At 35.5% G+C, this 13200-nt stretch overlaps 1 protein-coding gene across 11 annotated transcripts in view; it reads left to right on the forward strand.

The window, feature by feature from the left end:
* Positions 1–9665, forward strand: part of PJA2 (praja ring finger ubiquitin ligase 2) — a 41340-nt gene extending 31675 nt beyond the window's left edge. For all 11 annotated transcript variants that reach the window (XM_087958081.1, XM_087958080.1, XM_026673050.2 and 8 more), the window contains 3 exons: positions 6155–6269; positions 6472–6593; positions 8992–9665. In XM_087958081.1, the coding sequence (XP_087814207.1) occupies positions 6155–6269; positions 6472–6593; positions 8992–9120 (366 nt within the window). In that variant the 3' untranslated portion in view covers positions 9121–9665. The remainder of the gene's footprint in view (positions 1–6154; positions 6270–6471; positions 6594–8991) is intronic.
* Positions 9666–13200: the final 3535 nt, after the last annotated feature.

Below are 13200 nucleotides of genomic sequence, written 5' to 3' on the forward strand. Positions count from 1 at the left end.
CCATGTCAACTTACAACAGCAGTAATGACAGTCGCAGTTGCTGCTGTGACTATGCAGGACTATGAATGTGATTGGCATTTGCAACCGCCTGCTTCCCCACAAACTTCGCTTGTCAGATGCAGGCAGTGAAGGTTAAAAATGGTGATCACATTCATAATTGTGAGCTTGTTGCCAAGTACCCAGTGTGTGATCACTCGACAAGGATGCTGTGACCACCCAAATATAGCCCCCCCCAAATCACCTTTGTTCAGGCTCTTGTACTTTTGAACAGTCACTGAACGAATGGTCATTTATCAAGGACTCCAGTATCTTTTAAATCTCTTTTTAATGATAAGACTAAGATAAGACTCAACAAAAGATTTTGTCTTATGTTGACTGAGTATAAATTGGTTCTTAATATTTTTGTCTTGGAGGAAAATACTCCTTTAAACAAGATTTGCATAAAATACATCAGACATAATGATGATAGAGATTATTTTCACCATATTTTTCTTATAATTTGATTAAAGAACAAAAAGCTTTTAAAACACCTATGTAGTTGACTTGCTGTATCCATAAGAGTTATTAATTATTGCTTCCTTGCTTTTTTAAACATTAGGCCTTGTAAATTTAAATTTAACTTACTTAAAAGCCAAAATATGTCAATAAATAAATCACTATTGTTAACCAATCAAGCTCATGAGACCTCTCTCTAATTTTAAATTAACATTGTTGATAGAAGATGTCACTCAAGGAAGAACAAAAATTCATCTTTAATTTCAAAAACATGTCTTTCTTTTGATAGCCTTCAAGCCATGAAATATATCCATAATATGAAGTATCATATTCATTTCTATTTTTTGCCTGAAATGATGATGATATAATTTGAAGTATAAATTATAGAATGTATATATTTCAGGTAGAATTCAGAAGGGACAGCACAGTTTCTACATGTGGTGCTCCTCTAAATATTACAATACAGTCTACAAAGTAAGGCCAGTATAACTGCCATTGCTCATTTCCCACAACTACTTGCTCCAACACATCTTTCCAATCAATATTGCTTTGAACAATAAAATCACTGATCACCCTAAATGTCCTCAGGTATTTTTTGAATAAAGCCTTTGAAACCATATCTTGTAAATTAACTTTTTACTAATAGGAAATAGATAACTTGTCTTGACTATTGGTTGGAATGTTCATATATAACTAAAACATTTGTTATTAAAAGAATACATTAGTAAGGTTTTTAAAAGTAGAAAATAATTATACGATAGCTCTTAGTGAATCATACTTAAAGGTACTTGATCTTTTTAAAGTAGTATCCTAATTAGTTCACCTCAGAAGATGTTCAGGTAGTTCTCATTATCCATAGTTTCTTTTATCTGTTGTTTCAGAGGGGGGCAATTAGTTTCATGTACAAATTGAAAGCCAGGTTTTTGTGTATCCATAAAGTTAATTCTTTTAAGGCTTAAGTGGCCTGATTACCAATACTGTAGTTGGAAATTTTAAAGCAGTGATTACTTTATTCCCTTCTGCACAGAATATTGCCAAGTTTGCAATTCTTCAGAGTAGAAAGAGAATGAGTATCTGTGTATTTCCTAAGTAGATTTTTTTTTTTTTTTTGCACAAGAACTGGTAATGGGTCATAGATCACATTTTAGGAAATATAGATCAGTTTTCTGTGCCTTCTGACATAACCACAGTTTTTATAGCTTGCATTGTTAGAAATGACTTTATAACAACTGGAAGAAAGATATATTAATTTAGAATTAATTCTGAGCTTCAGATAACATATACCCCCCACACACACAGTGTGTGTGTGTGTGTGTGTGTGTATGTGTATGTATGTATGTATGTATGTATGGTATTCAGCTTTGTTCGGGTATTTTCTCACGTCATTATAGTTGTGCTTTTAAAGTTGTAGCAACATTTCGGCAGAATCTCATCTGCCATCATTAGGCTTCTGTACTTTAAAAGCACAACTATAATGACGTGGGAAAATACCCGAACAAAGCTGAATACCATACATATAAATTATACATATATAATTCAGCTACAACTAATTTCTCAATTCTTTTCATGTATTCACTTTCCCATGATTGTGTCTACATCAATATTGTGTGTACAAGGGCATTTAAATATTCATCTTTTTTTTCATTTTGTGCAGAAGGCAGAAGAATCAGGCAAATGAAAAACAAGGCATGTCTAATTGGAAAGAGAAACATTGGCCCAATTATGTAAAAGCCATGGCACTATTTAAATTCTTACTGAATTTACTATCAAAGATTTGTTTGATTAATAATTTTAGCAATGAATTAACAGTGTCACCATCTAACACTGTTGGATTGGGTTGTGGTTTTTTCTCAGACATTGCCATATACTAACTACAGAACCAATATTGAATGTAAATCTTACAGTATAGCTTAGTTTAATTTATTATACTTGTCATAAAGATTAAGAAAATGTAATTTAAAAATGCTTAGAAGATTACATTTTCAAAGTGTGTACTTTCTTACTCTGAACAATATTCAAACTTACTTTATTAGATTAGTTGTATGATTTTACACTGTTTTACACTGCACGGCTAGACCCTTGTGAATGCTAGCTCTTGCTTTTTATTTGATTACCGTATTTGCCGGCGTATAAGACGACTTTTTTGCCCTGAGAAACATGCCTCCAAGTGGGGGGGTCGTCTTATACGCCGGCAAATACGGGTATATTCTTCGCCTTGTTGGTGAGGTGGCTCGCTTCTCCCTCTCCTTGAGGTCATAGCAGGCGCTGGCGAATTGCAAAGGGTTCCTCGTAAATTAGCTGCAGATCTCAGAGCGGGGACTTTGCATTCAGTTGTAGCCTTGAGCGTCGGGTTACCCGTAGCTCTGCCAGGGAGGGATTACGCCCGCAATCCGGCCGGCTCCCTCTCGCTGAGGTGGGGCGGAGGTGGGATGTGGGTCCCTACTACCGCTAAGGCTCAGCTAGAGGTAGCGCAGCTCTTGACCCGGCTTGCTCGGTTTCTTCCTTCCGTTTGTTTTGCTTCGCTGGCGATTTCACCTTTTGTGGAGCTGGGCGAAGGGACTGATCGGACCCCGCCTCTGGGGCTTAGACGTTACCCAGAATCAACCTGGTTTTCAGGCGCGTCCTTGGATGGACTCGGGAAAGGCAGGTGGAGAGGCTAGAAAGAAAAAGGATCTGGAACTCCTTCTTTCCTGCCAGATCCCTGGCAAGCAGCGTTGGGTAAGACCAGGCAGGGCCTGGCGTTTTCCGAAAGGACTTGCCTGTTGAGTGACATCAGCTTCTGAACTAAAGCCCACTATGTCAGATACAATAAAGCAGAATGGGTGTCTTTTTCTCTTTAAAGACGAAACAGAGGTTGGGGGTGGGAAGAGAAGAAGGGGAGCGATCATGTTAAAATGACAACTTTCTAGATCCAGTCCCGAAGAGGAAAGGAAAAAAAACACAAACGCCTAATTTCCTTAATTTCACTGCGATTTCTCCTCTTTCTCACATCCCACATTGTCTTCTCTTGCTGCGGGGAGCAATGTCACCTTTTTACTCTGGTATCGATGGAAAAGCAGGTTTGGCAGCGGTATCAAGTAAAAGACAAGTGAAAGGCTGAGGAGGATTGACATCAAGATCAACTTATCTTCATTATGGGCAGCTTTGCAGGGTAGTTCATATTTCAGTTCATATTTCAAGTTCATATTTTAGCAAGCATAATTTAATGATAGTGGCTGGCAAGTCAAATCTTAGATGCATTGCTAAAATGGGATCTGCAAATGTGGGGTTTTCAGAAAGCTAAAGGAAGGGGAGTGTGGGTGTGAAAATTTGGATATAATTAATCATGGCTAGTTTAAAATGCAACATTGCCACAATTAATATCAGAGTGAAAATTATGCTTCTGCAGGCCCTATTTGTGTCTTTCCGGCTTAGCTGAAATAAAATTCTTTTAATAAAGTTGCCTGTCCATGACAAGTCATGGTAAATGGGTAATTTGAAATTTAGGCACACACACACATTTTATAAAACTATGAACTATAACCTGCTCTGAATCGGAAAATTACTTATGTTCTATTATTTGGCATACTTTCACAGCCTTGTGAGTTTTCCTGCATGTCATAAGCATTTGAATATAAATTAACATGTTGAAATCAAATCTGATGTTCCTTTTATGATACCTTTTATTTGGTATGTGGAAGGTGTGCGGAAGAGGGGGTAGTCTTATACGGCGAGTATATAACAAACTCTATATTTTGAGTGGAAATGTTGGGGGGTCGTCTTATACGCCCAGTCGTCTTATACGCCGGCAAATACGGTATTTGTTCATTTGTTGCACAGGCAAAGAGGCAAATGAGGTATATATATATATTAAGACATCATGGTAAATGTTATTTTTATTTCATTGCTTTTTTAAACAGAAGCTGCTATCCTAGTCACCTTATGTACTATGCTGTGATGGTTTTGAATGTGTTGCTTTCATTGTAAACAATCACATTTTTAAGCTGCCAACAGTGGAGCTTATCAGTTGAGATTTTTCTGTGCAGTAGTAACCAACTAATATGAATTGAGGAGCATAAAGTGTTTCATTCTGGATTCCTTCAAGCTAAATGAATTCAACTAGTAACTTTCTTACTTGATTACTAAGTTATCTGAACTTTGAAAATGTCCCTCCAAAACAGCAGTTTATCTCTGTCAAACTGGTGGCCTGTGGGCCAGATGCACCATGTGCAGGGCACGCCCACTCTGGCTGCACAAACGCAAAAACAGTCACAATACGTCACATGACACGATCGAGTTTGATACCCATGCTATAAAGGGACATTCATTAGATAAAGAATGTTTTATTAAATGCATAGATAATTACATAATTATGCATTTTATTGTTATTGACCCAGCAAAGTGAGATTCTGTCAGATGTATGAATAAGCAAAACCTTGAATTAACAGACTGGGGGAAAGGATGTCTGTTAAATCAAAAAATCCATTAAATTCAAAGTTATCTCAATGACATGAAGGTTATTATGCAATGAACATATTTATTCCATTGATATAAGTGCTTTAAAAATGTCAATTTTGTGAAAGTACATAAATGAATAAATGGCACTTATAGAAGCACAGATAATTAATTATATTGCCAGAATTGGTTACAATCCTTCTAAGAACAAAAATCTTTATATTAGGCTTGATACAGCCAGCTGAGGAATTCTGGGAGTTGTTGAATATGAAATTTGGCATTTGTTCACCAAACGTAGCAATCTTTTCATACTGTATAAACTTGTGGTCTGATAAATGAAAACTTGATTGAAATTATAACAGGTAGAAACAAGATGAAAAACAAGCCTTCTCCAACTTGCTGCCTTCCAAATATGTTGAACTGGAATTTCACAATTCTAACTAATATGGAAATTATATTTGCAATCTGAGAAAATGGGTATTCTATCCCAAATATATGGAACTGCTCTTTATCTCATAGGCAATTATTCTACATAGGTTTGTCTTGGCTGTCAGCTTAGTGGTGACCATTCTCTCCGTAAACATTCTAATAAGACTTTCTGGAAAGTTATGAAGTAGATAGTAGTGGCTGCTTAAGTACTTCATATAAGCATGCATGGTGGACTGTCCTTTTCTCCTAAGCAATACTTACACTGATCAATGACTGAAATAAAGATTCAACTTAATGAGCAATAAAGCATGCATTAGGAGAGATAGTTGTTGCTTAGAAATGTGGGAAACTGAAAAAGAAATGTCTCTGTATGTGGCATTTAAAAAGATGACATTATTTATATATACCTCCTTAGTGTTAGATTATTAAAGCCACTATTTTTATGGTCCAATTTCAAGTTACAAGTACAAGTAATTGAAAAAAAAAAGCCATAATTCATGACAATGTCACACTATTACTAAAGCAATTGAAATTGGAATAGACAGTTACCCACCTTAATAAAATACACTCAAGTTAATTAACAAAGTTTATATTATAATTTTTCATGATATAATTAATGTTTACTATAGAACTTTGTTAATGTCATGTATATTAATTAATATGGCCTTCATTTCTGTAAAATAGAAGAAATTTATATCTAGTTTATAGTTACAAATCCTACACAGTGATTGTACAGATACACATGCTTACACGTATATATAATTATGTGCTTGTTTCTTTTCATGTATTTTTCTAGACCGCTCTAGCTCATCTAGAGTCTCTTGCGATTGATGTTGAGCAGGCTCATCCACCAGCTAGTAAAGAGAGCATAGATTGTCTGCCACAAATTATTATTACAGAAGATCACAATGGTAAGGATAAATTACATACTCACTGTTTTGGTCAAGTAACTTTATATGATCTAATAATATGATACATTATTATCTTTTGTAACTTAATTTGGTCCAATGTGACTATTTTCAAAACTATTTTAATTTATTAATAACTATTTCACCATAATTTTAATTACCTAGTTTTACATTTGTATACTAATATATACATTGTTTTCCTAAGCTGTAGGGCAAGAACAGTGTTGTGCTATTTGCTGTAGTGAGTACATCAAAGAAGAAATTGTAACAGAGCTTCCATGTCGCCACTTCTTTCACGTGACATGCATAACGCTTTGGTTACAAAAGGTGTGTAATTATGCTGTACTTTAATGCTGCTTTAAAACTAGGAGGTTTTTTTAATGTCTATATCTCTATTACCTGTTTCTCTCCTCCCCCCCTTCTATCTATCTATCTATCTATCTATCTATCTATCTATCTATCTATCTATCTATCTATCTCTATTTCTATCTCTGTCTATCTATCTTCTGTGGCCACCTATCACAAGAAACTCTGGGTGGCCAACAATGATAAAAAATGCAGTACAGAACAAAAATATTTTAGACAAACAACAAAAAAGTCCAATGTTGAGACTCTGATAAAACTTGCATACATCAATCAAATATAGTATGCTGATCCCATCCACACCATGGTCCCAGTACCTTGGCAAAAGCCAGGCCTTCACTGTTTTCTGGAAGGCCAACAGACAAGACATGCTTCCAAGGTTCCACAGGTGACAGTTTCATAAGGGAATTTGATGCAGGCCTACCCCATCTATTAGGGATAGGCAATTGCAAAAGTAACCTGACCTTGAGCCATATAGCACTTTAAAGATGATAACCAGCACTTTGAATTACATTCAGAAGGTTACCAGAAGTCAGTGCAGTTCATCAAGAGATGGTGTTACCTGGGCATACTGCAATATGATCACTACTGTCCAAGCTACTGCATTTTGGAGCATCCGTATCTTCTAAATGCTTTCAAGGACATCCCCACATCCAACATTTGCAATAGTCCAGTTGACTATGGCATGAGTGACCTTGAGCAATCTCTCCTGATCTAGGAAAGGGCACAACTGGTACATGAGGTGTATTTGGGCAAAAATTCTTCTAGCCACAATTAAGTCCAGGAGAATCTTCAGTTGTGCCCCATCTCTGACTACTGGTGGTGAGGTGTAATTATAATTCCAGGCAAAGTTAAAGATGGCAAATCACTGGATGGGGGGAGAGGGGGCAAAACCCACAGCCATGGATGTGTCTTGTCAGGGTAGAGCTGAACCCAGATTATCTCTCTTAGATCTGTATGCAAGGCAGTAAGAAATACCCACTGATTTTGCTGTTTAAGATCAGTGACTTAGTTTAGTTCAGTCTTGGTTGGAAACACATCAACAGTAGCACCGTATATTGATGTGCGTAATTGATTATCTGTATTGGTATGGTACTTCACAAGGTTGCTGTTGTGGGTAAAGAAGGGAGCAGAAAGGTGGGTTAGATAAGTTGCTGCCTTGAGTTACTTGTAAAAATAATAAAGTAGGATACAAATAAAGAAATAAAAATTAAAAATAAATTTAATATCTTCTAGGCTTGGGTAAAGCATTTGGAAAGGTGCTTTGCAAAATGAGTTATATAACACTATCCTTGAAAAGTTAAATTATTTCTCAAAGGTTTGAAATTCCATTCTATGGATCTCTATGAAAAAGACTGGAAATATAATTTCCACTATGTACCAAGCAATTAAATAGATTTTCATATGCCCTAATAAGTGGGGTGAATACTCTTAAGAACACTCAGACTACCTAGTAACAGTTTCAAATTGATAGTTACCTAATGAAGAGAACTTACAATCCCTTCCAGATCTCACAACACTTCTGAAGAGTTTTTATTTTAATAAATCATAATTTGGACAATTGTTTTAGCAGTGTGTTAAGTCTTTTACATGAGACAAGGTGGCTGGATTATCACATGAACTTGAAAATTACAGAAATCCCTGCTGTATTTATCAGTTGTAAACTAATCTCATTCTATATATATATAAAGAGTATGGGAGAATGAATTAAGTGTCACATAGACATTGCTATTTGATCAGAAAATATCTCAATTTAACTGAAATATACTTGCCTGCTTCCTAGGATAATATATGCCATATTTTAAACACATGAATCTTATGTAGTGTCTAATACTAAGCACCTTATTAAAATACCTAACAATATTGGAGTTCTGTATATCATGTAACATTGAAAGCAAAAGGAGAAGGGGATGGCAGAAGATGGTTAGTGTCATTGACGCAATGAACATGAATTTGTGCAAACTCCAGAAGACTAGAGGACAGGGGAGTCTGGCATGCTCCCCTGTCCATGGGGTCGCAAAGAGTCGGCGATGGCTTAGCGATTGAACAACAATCTCACATGAACATATTCTCTTATATGTAATTAAAATTAATACCTTTATCAAAAGTAGTATTTATACCATAGAAACCACTATGAAGTTGACATGAGCCTTTTAGAGGAGACAACATAAAGATATGAATCTATGTCTTTTTAGCTTTTTTGCTTTCTTTAATATGCAGTTTTTCCTTAAATGTATTTGAGACTATACATCTGGCTACTCTTGAATTCCTGAGCTGAATTGTACCCTGTCTCCATTTAATGTATGCTATGTCTCCATTTAATTATAAGAAACTAATTTCAGTGGTGTTTTCTTTTGCCTAGTCTGGAACCTGTCCTGTGTGTCGCCATGTGCTTCCTCCTGGGCTCTCAGAGTCAGCCACTCCCATGTTTACCTTCTTGCCCGATCAGGATTCTACTTCTTCAGTCCAGAGTGCCTCGGGAACACAATAAAGGAATACCTGAACAAGAATTTAGTCCATCACATTGTACTGTAAAGTTCTTTTATTTAATGATAATATGAAATTGGTTTTGTGTGTGCGCATGTGTATGTGGCATACTATACACACATACATAAAAACATGTAGAAATTCCAACACACACATTTTGCAAGAATGCGAGCTTACAAAATGGTTTAGAATTATAATAAGAATAACAGACTGAAAAATAAAAAGGTTGCACTAGTTTTCTGCGATAAACTTATTGCTCTTAACTAATGTCAAAAGGTAATTATTCAGTTTGTCTTGAGAAATGATCATTAATGTGGCACTTATATTCAAAGTAATGCAGCTGCAGTGCAGTTGGAGCTTACACAAGTTATGCATATGATATGTTTTACTTAATATAATTTTAGAGGCTGGGGCTACTTCTCTTAAAATAGTGCCACTTAATTACTTTGTATATAACTCTTTCATATTTGCATCAAATGTGAAGAAGTTCTGTGATAACATCAGTAGCATTCTTTGGTTTCACTGAAAATAAACAGCATATAATCAAAGAATTACCCTGTGATTTCATCATGACCTCTGTGTGCATGAGAGCTTTTGTGACTAGTACAAAATAGGTTTAATTTGGATTATTTTACACAGTTCAAAATCTACACTTTCACATTCCTGTTACAAGAATTGAGGAAACAGCAGCAGAATTATAGAAGGCTTATAGAACTAAATGGCTTGATATTAAAAGTATCCGCAACAGCCTTTCATTGGAGCAACAGGTGCTCAAAACAAGCACATTTTCGTAAGTACAAGTATTCATATAATACTGATACACAATGGAAATCGGGTGACCTGTTATTAGAAAACCAAAATAGCCTTCCTGTGCAGTTTCTTAATGTATTTAGTTTCTGCCTCCTTATAGTATTGTTTTGTGTGAAACTACAGTTCATTTCAGTAAAATAATGAATTAACTTATTAACTGTATTCACTACTGTAGAGATTAATCAAAATGAAAGTTTTTGTTTTAGAAATTAGTTTCTTATAATTAAATGGAAACATAGCATGCATTAAATGGAGACAGGGTATAGGTTATTTTATTGTACAGTGCCATAAGATATGCTTTCAGAGGTTCCAGCCAGATCTTTTTCAATTAATTTGATATTAGCTGGATTGAGCCTTTATAGAGAAAGAATCTAATGACTACATTTTTTTTCTTCTTAACTATAGTTAGAATCTGTTTTCTCCCCCCCCCCCCCCCCAGGAAAAATACATTTGCAATAAAACAAGCCCATAAAGGATTGTGGGGGTGGAAATCAGTGAGGGAATAATCCAAAGGCCATCAGCTAACAATTTCTAGAGTAGAAGAGAAAAACAGTTGGGTTCAGTTTCACAATGGAATAGACTAATTATTATTAAGACTTCCAGAGCATTATTGCACTCCCACTATTCTGCATTGCTGAAGATACAACCTTACCATTTTTTCAGGACTAAAGGAAAGGGAAATTATGTTCTCAGTTGCCTAGTTACAAGATGTTTTCTTTCATTTTTTCTAAAAAGACGAGGTAAAAATTCGTAGACCGTTTGATGCGGAAAATCAAACTTTAGCATTAAGATAAATTCCTTTTTTAACCACAGAAGACTAGGTTCCCCTGGCTTCTTGGTGACATAAATATATGATAACAAAAATTGGGCATTTTCTTTTCTCAGCAATATAAAAGATGCTTCTTGAAAACTAAATTTCATAGATTACCTGAATAAACAGGCATTCTGCAATTAAACTATTGCAATTAAGTGACTTTTTGTACAAGTATATAATCTAGGGACATGATCAAAATCTATGATCATACAGCTCACGTATCTTCTGTATTGCAGAAATAAAGCTGCAAAGAACTACATTCTGCTCTCCCCTCATTAGGATATCCTCATAAGTCTAAGTTGGGTATGAAACTCAGATTGCAGCGTCATGTGACGTATTGGGACTTTTTCCCCCTTCGCTAAACCAGGCGTGGCCAGCGCGTGACGCATCTGGCCCGTGTGCCAGGAGTTTTGACAGCCCTGGTCTAAGTGCTATTGCTATTATCAAGCAGCCTTACTTGCTTTATTGCTTCAACATAGATTCCAATGTTGAAAGAACTACCTTTAAACAGTATTATGGCAATGCTTAAGTTAATTTGTAACTACTTGTAACCTGAGAAGTAAGCATACAGCAGATTCAATGTTGTAATATTTCTTTCAATTTGAGGAGGTAAAGTATGTAAGTTGAACTCAAAAGAGAAGCAAAAAATAGTATTTTTTTAAACATCATAGGAAATAAATACAAGATTGATCCTCGCACCTGTGACGAGCTATTAGTCCATAAATCTTGTGGATGAGTTACTGTGTCATTTATGTTAATTTTCCACCCTGCATTTTTGCATCTGAACAGCCATTCAACCAGCACTGTATCTATAGAAACAGAAATAGAATCTAAGGTAATGACTGCCATGAGCATATGGCAACAAATTTTATGCTTTTGTTTGTCCATACAAATGGAAAAAATACATATATGCAATGTAAGTGAAGTAAATAAAGTCAATAATGTTAGAAAGCGAAAAAGCAGGGTTAGTAGCCATAAATTTTGGGGTTTCCTCTTGTCTGTCCGGAGATTTCATCTCAACAAAATGTCTGCAACTGTCAGCCAATCCTAACTATGTACAACTGGAAGCTACATGGAGAAGTAAAGTTCATAATTCTCTCCATTGATAGAAGAAAGGTTCTATACAAGCAAGATTTCAGCAATTTGAATTGACTGAAAGCTCTGTTGGGAAAATAATGCATCTACTAGATGTTGAGTGCTCAGGGAAATAGCTTTTAGCAGTCAAATAAGTCCACTAATCCAAGAGCTGATTCAGACCAATAGGAACTATTCACTATTTCTAAATCTAAATCATTTGGGCTTGTATTAGATTAGCTTTTTCTTGTATTGCCCTAATGCCACCATCAGCTTTATTTCCTAGAAAACCTTTCTGGATGATGTCTGTATAAACTTAACATGTTGCCTTTTATAAATATTGAAGTAAGTCCCAAATACTGCAAACAGCATTTTTCTGTACAAAAATCCTTTGGCAATGCTGCTTCAGCAGTAGGTAAACTGTCTTTCCTCTGTTGTCTCTAAAGCTTTGACCCCCGTTGGCTCCCCTTTCATTAGAAATCAATTTTCTCTTGGCCTGTAAAACTTGTTCACAGCTTTAATATTTCACTAGAGTGTCATTTCATCCAAATTTCATCCAAATTTGAATTTGAGAGTTTTCTTTTAGCCTTTTCTGTCTTTAGGATTAGAAATGTTAAGTAGGCTACCTACAGAGGGTAGCGTTGAATATTTTGGATGTATTTCTATTGTTACCAGAGATAAAACTCACCTTTCCTTTACAAGCTAAAAATGACATGTATAGGCACTCTGCAACCTTGCAAAATAGGCTAAGGGAGAATGGTGAATCCAAAGGTCACCTATTAGGCCTTCATAGCTAAGGTTGGATTTGATTAGACCAACTTAACCAAGATACCACAAGGGTTTTATTATTTGAACAGGTGCCTCAGATTTTGTATAGACTAAAGACCTAATGGAGACTTTTTAAATCATAGCTTTCCTCAAATTAAGAACTGAGCACAACAGATACCATACGCTTCTGCAACATGCTACCAGTTTCACCCTGTAAATCCTAGTATACACCTCCATTCTAGTTACATCAATCATTAGCTACAATCTCTTTAAGCTCTTAGAAGGACACAAGCCTCTTGGAATTGCTTCCCTAGCTTTAAAAAGTTGCACAATCTTGTGCTATGATGTGAGCATGTAAACTAAACTAATTTTCTGTGTAAATTTGAAACTACTTTCTCCATACTTTTTGGATGTGTGTAAAAATAAATAGTTTCTCTGTTTGAATATTAATATTTGTCTGAGTTAATTCTTCCCATTGCTTGTTAATGTAGAAAATGAACCTGAATTAATTTCCTTTAATATTTCTAGTTCTCAAAGTGCAAAATTAACAGAGTACAAATTAGCTGCGGTTCGCACTGCACTGCATTTCAAAGATCCAACTTTTTGGCTTATGAATAT

This window comes from Notechis scutatus, chromosome 2, assembly GCF_049901735.1.
Source record: "Notechis scutatus isolate UNSWTSFEM ecotype Mainland chromosome 2, rNotScu1.2, whole genome shotgun sequence".
Classification (NCBI taxonomy): Eukaryota; Metazoa; Chordata; class Lepidosauria; order Squamata; family Elapidae; genus Notechis; species Notechis scutatus.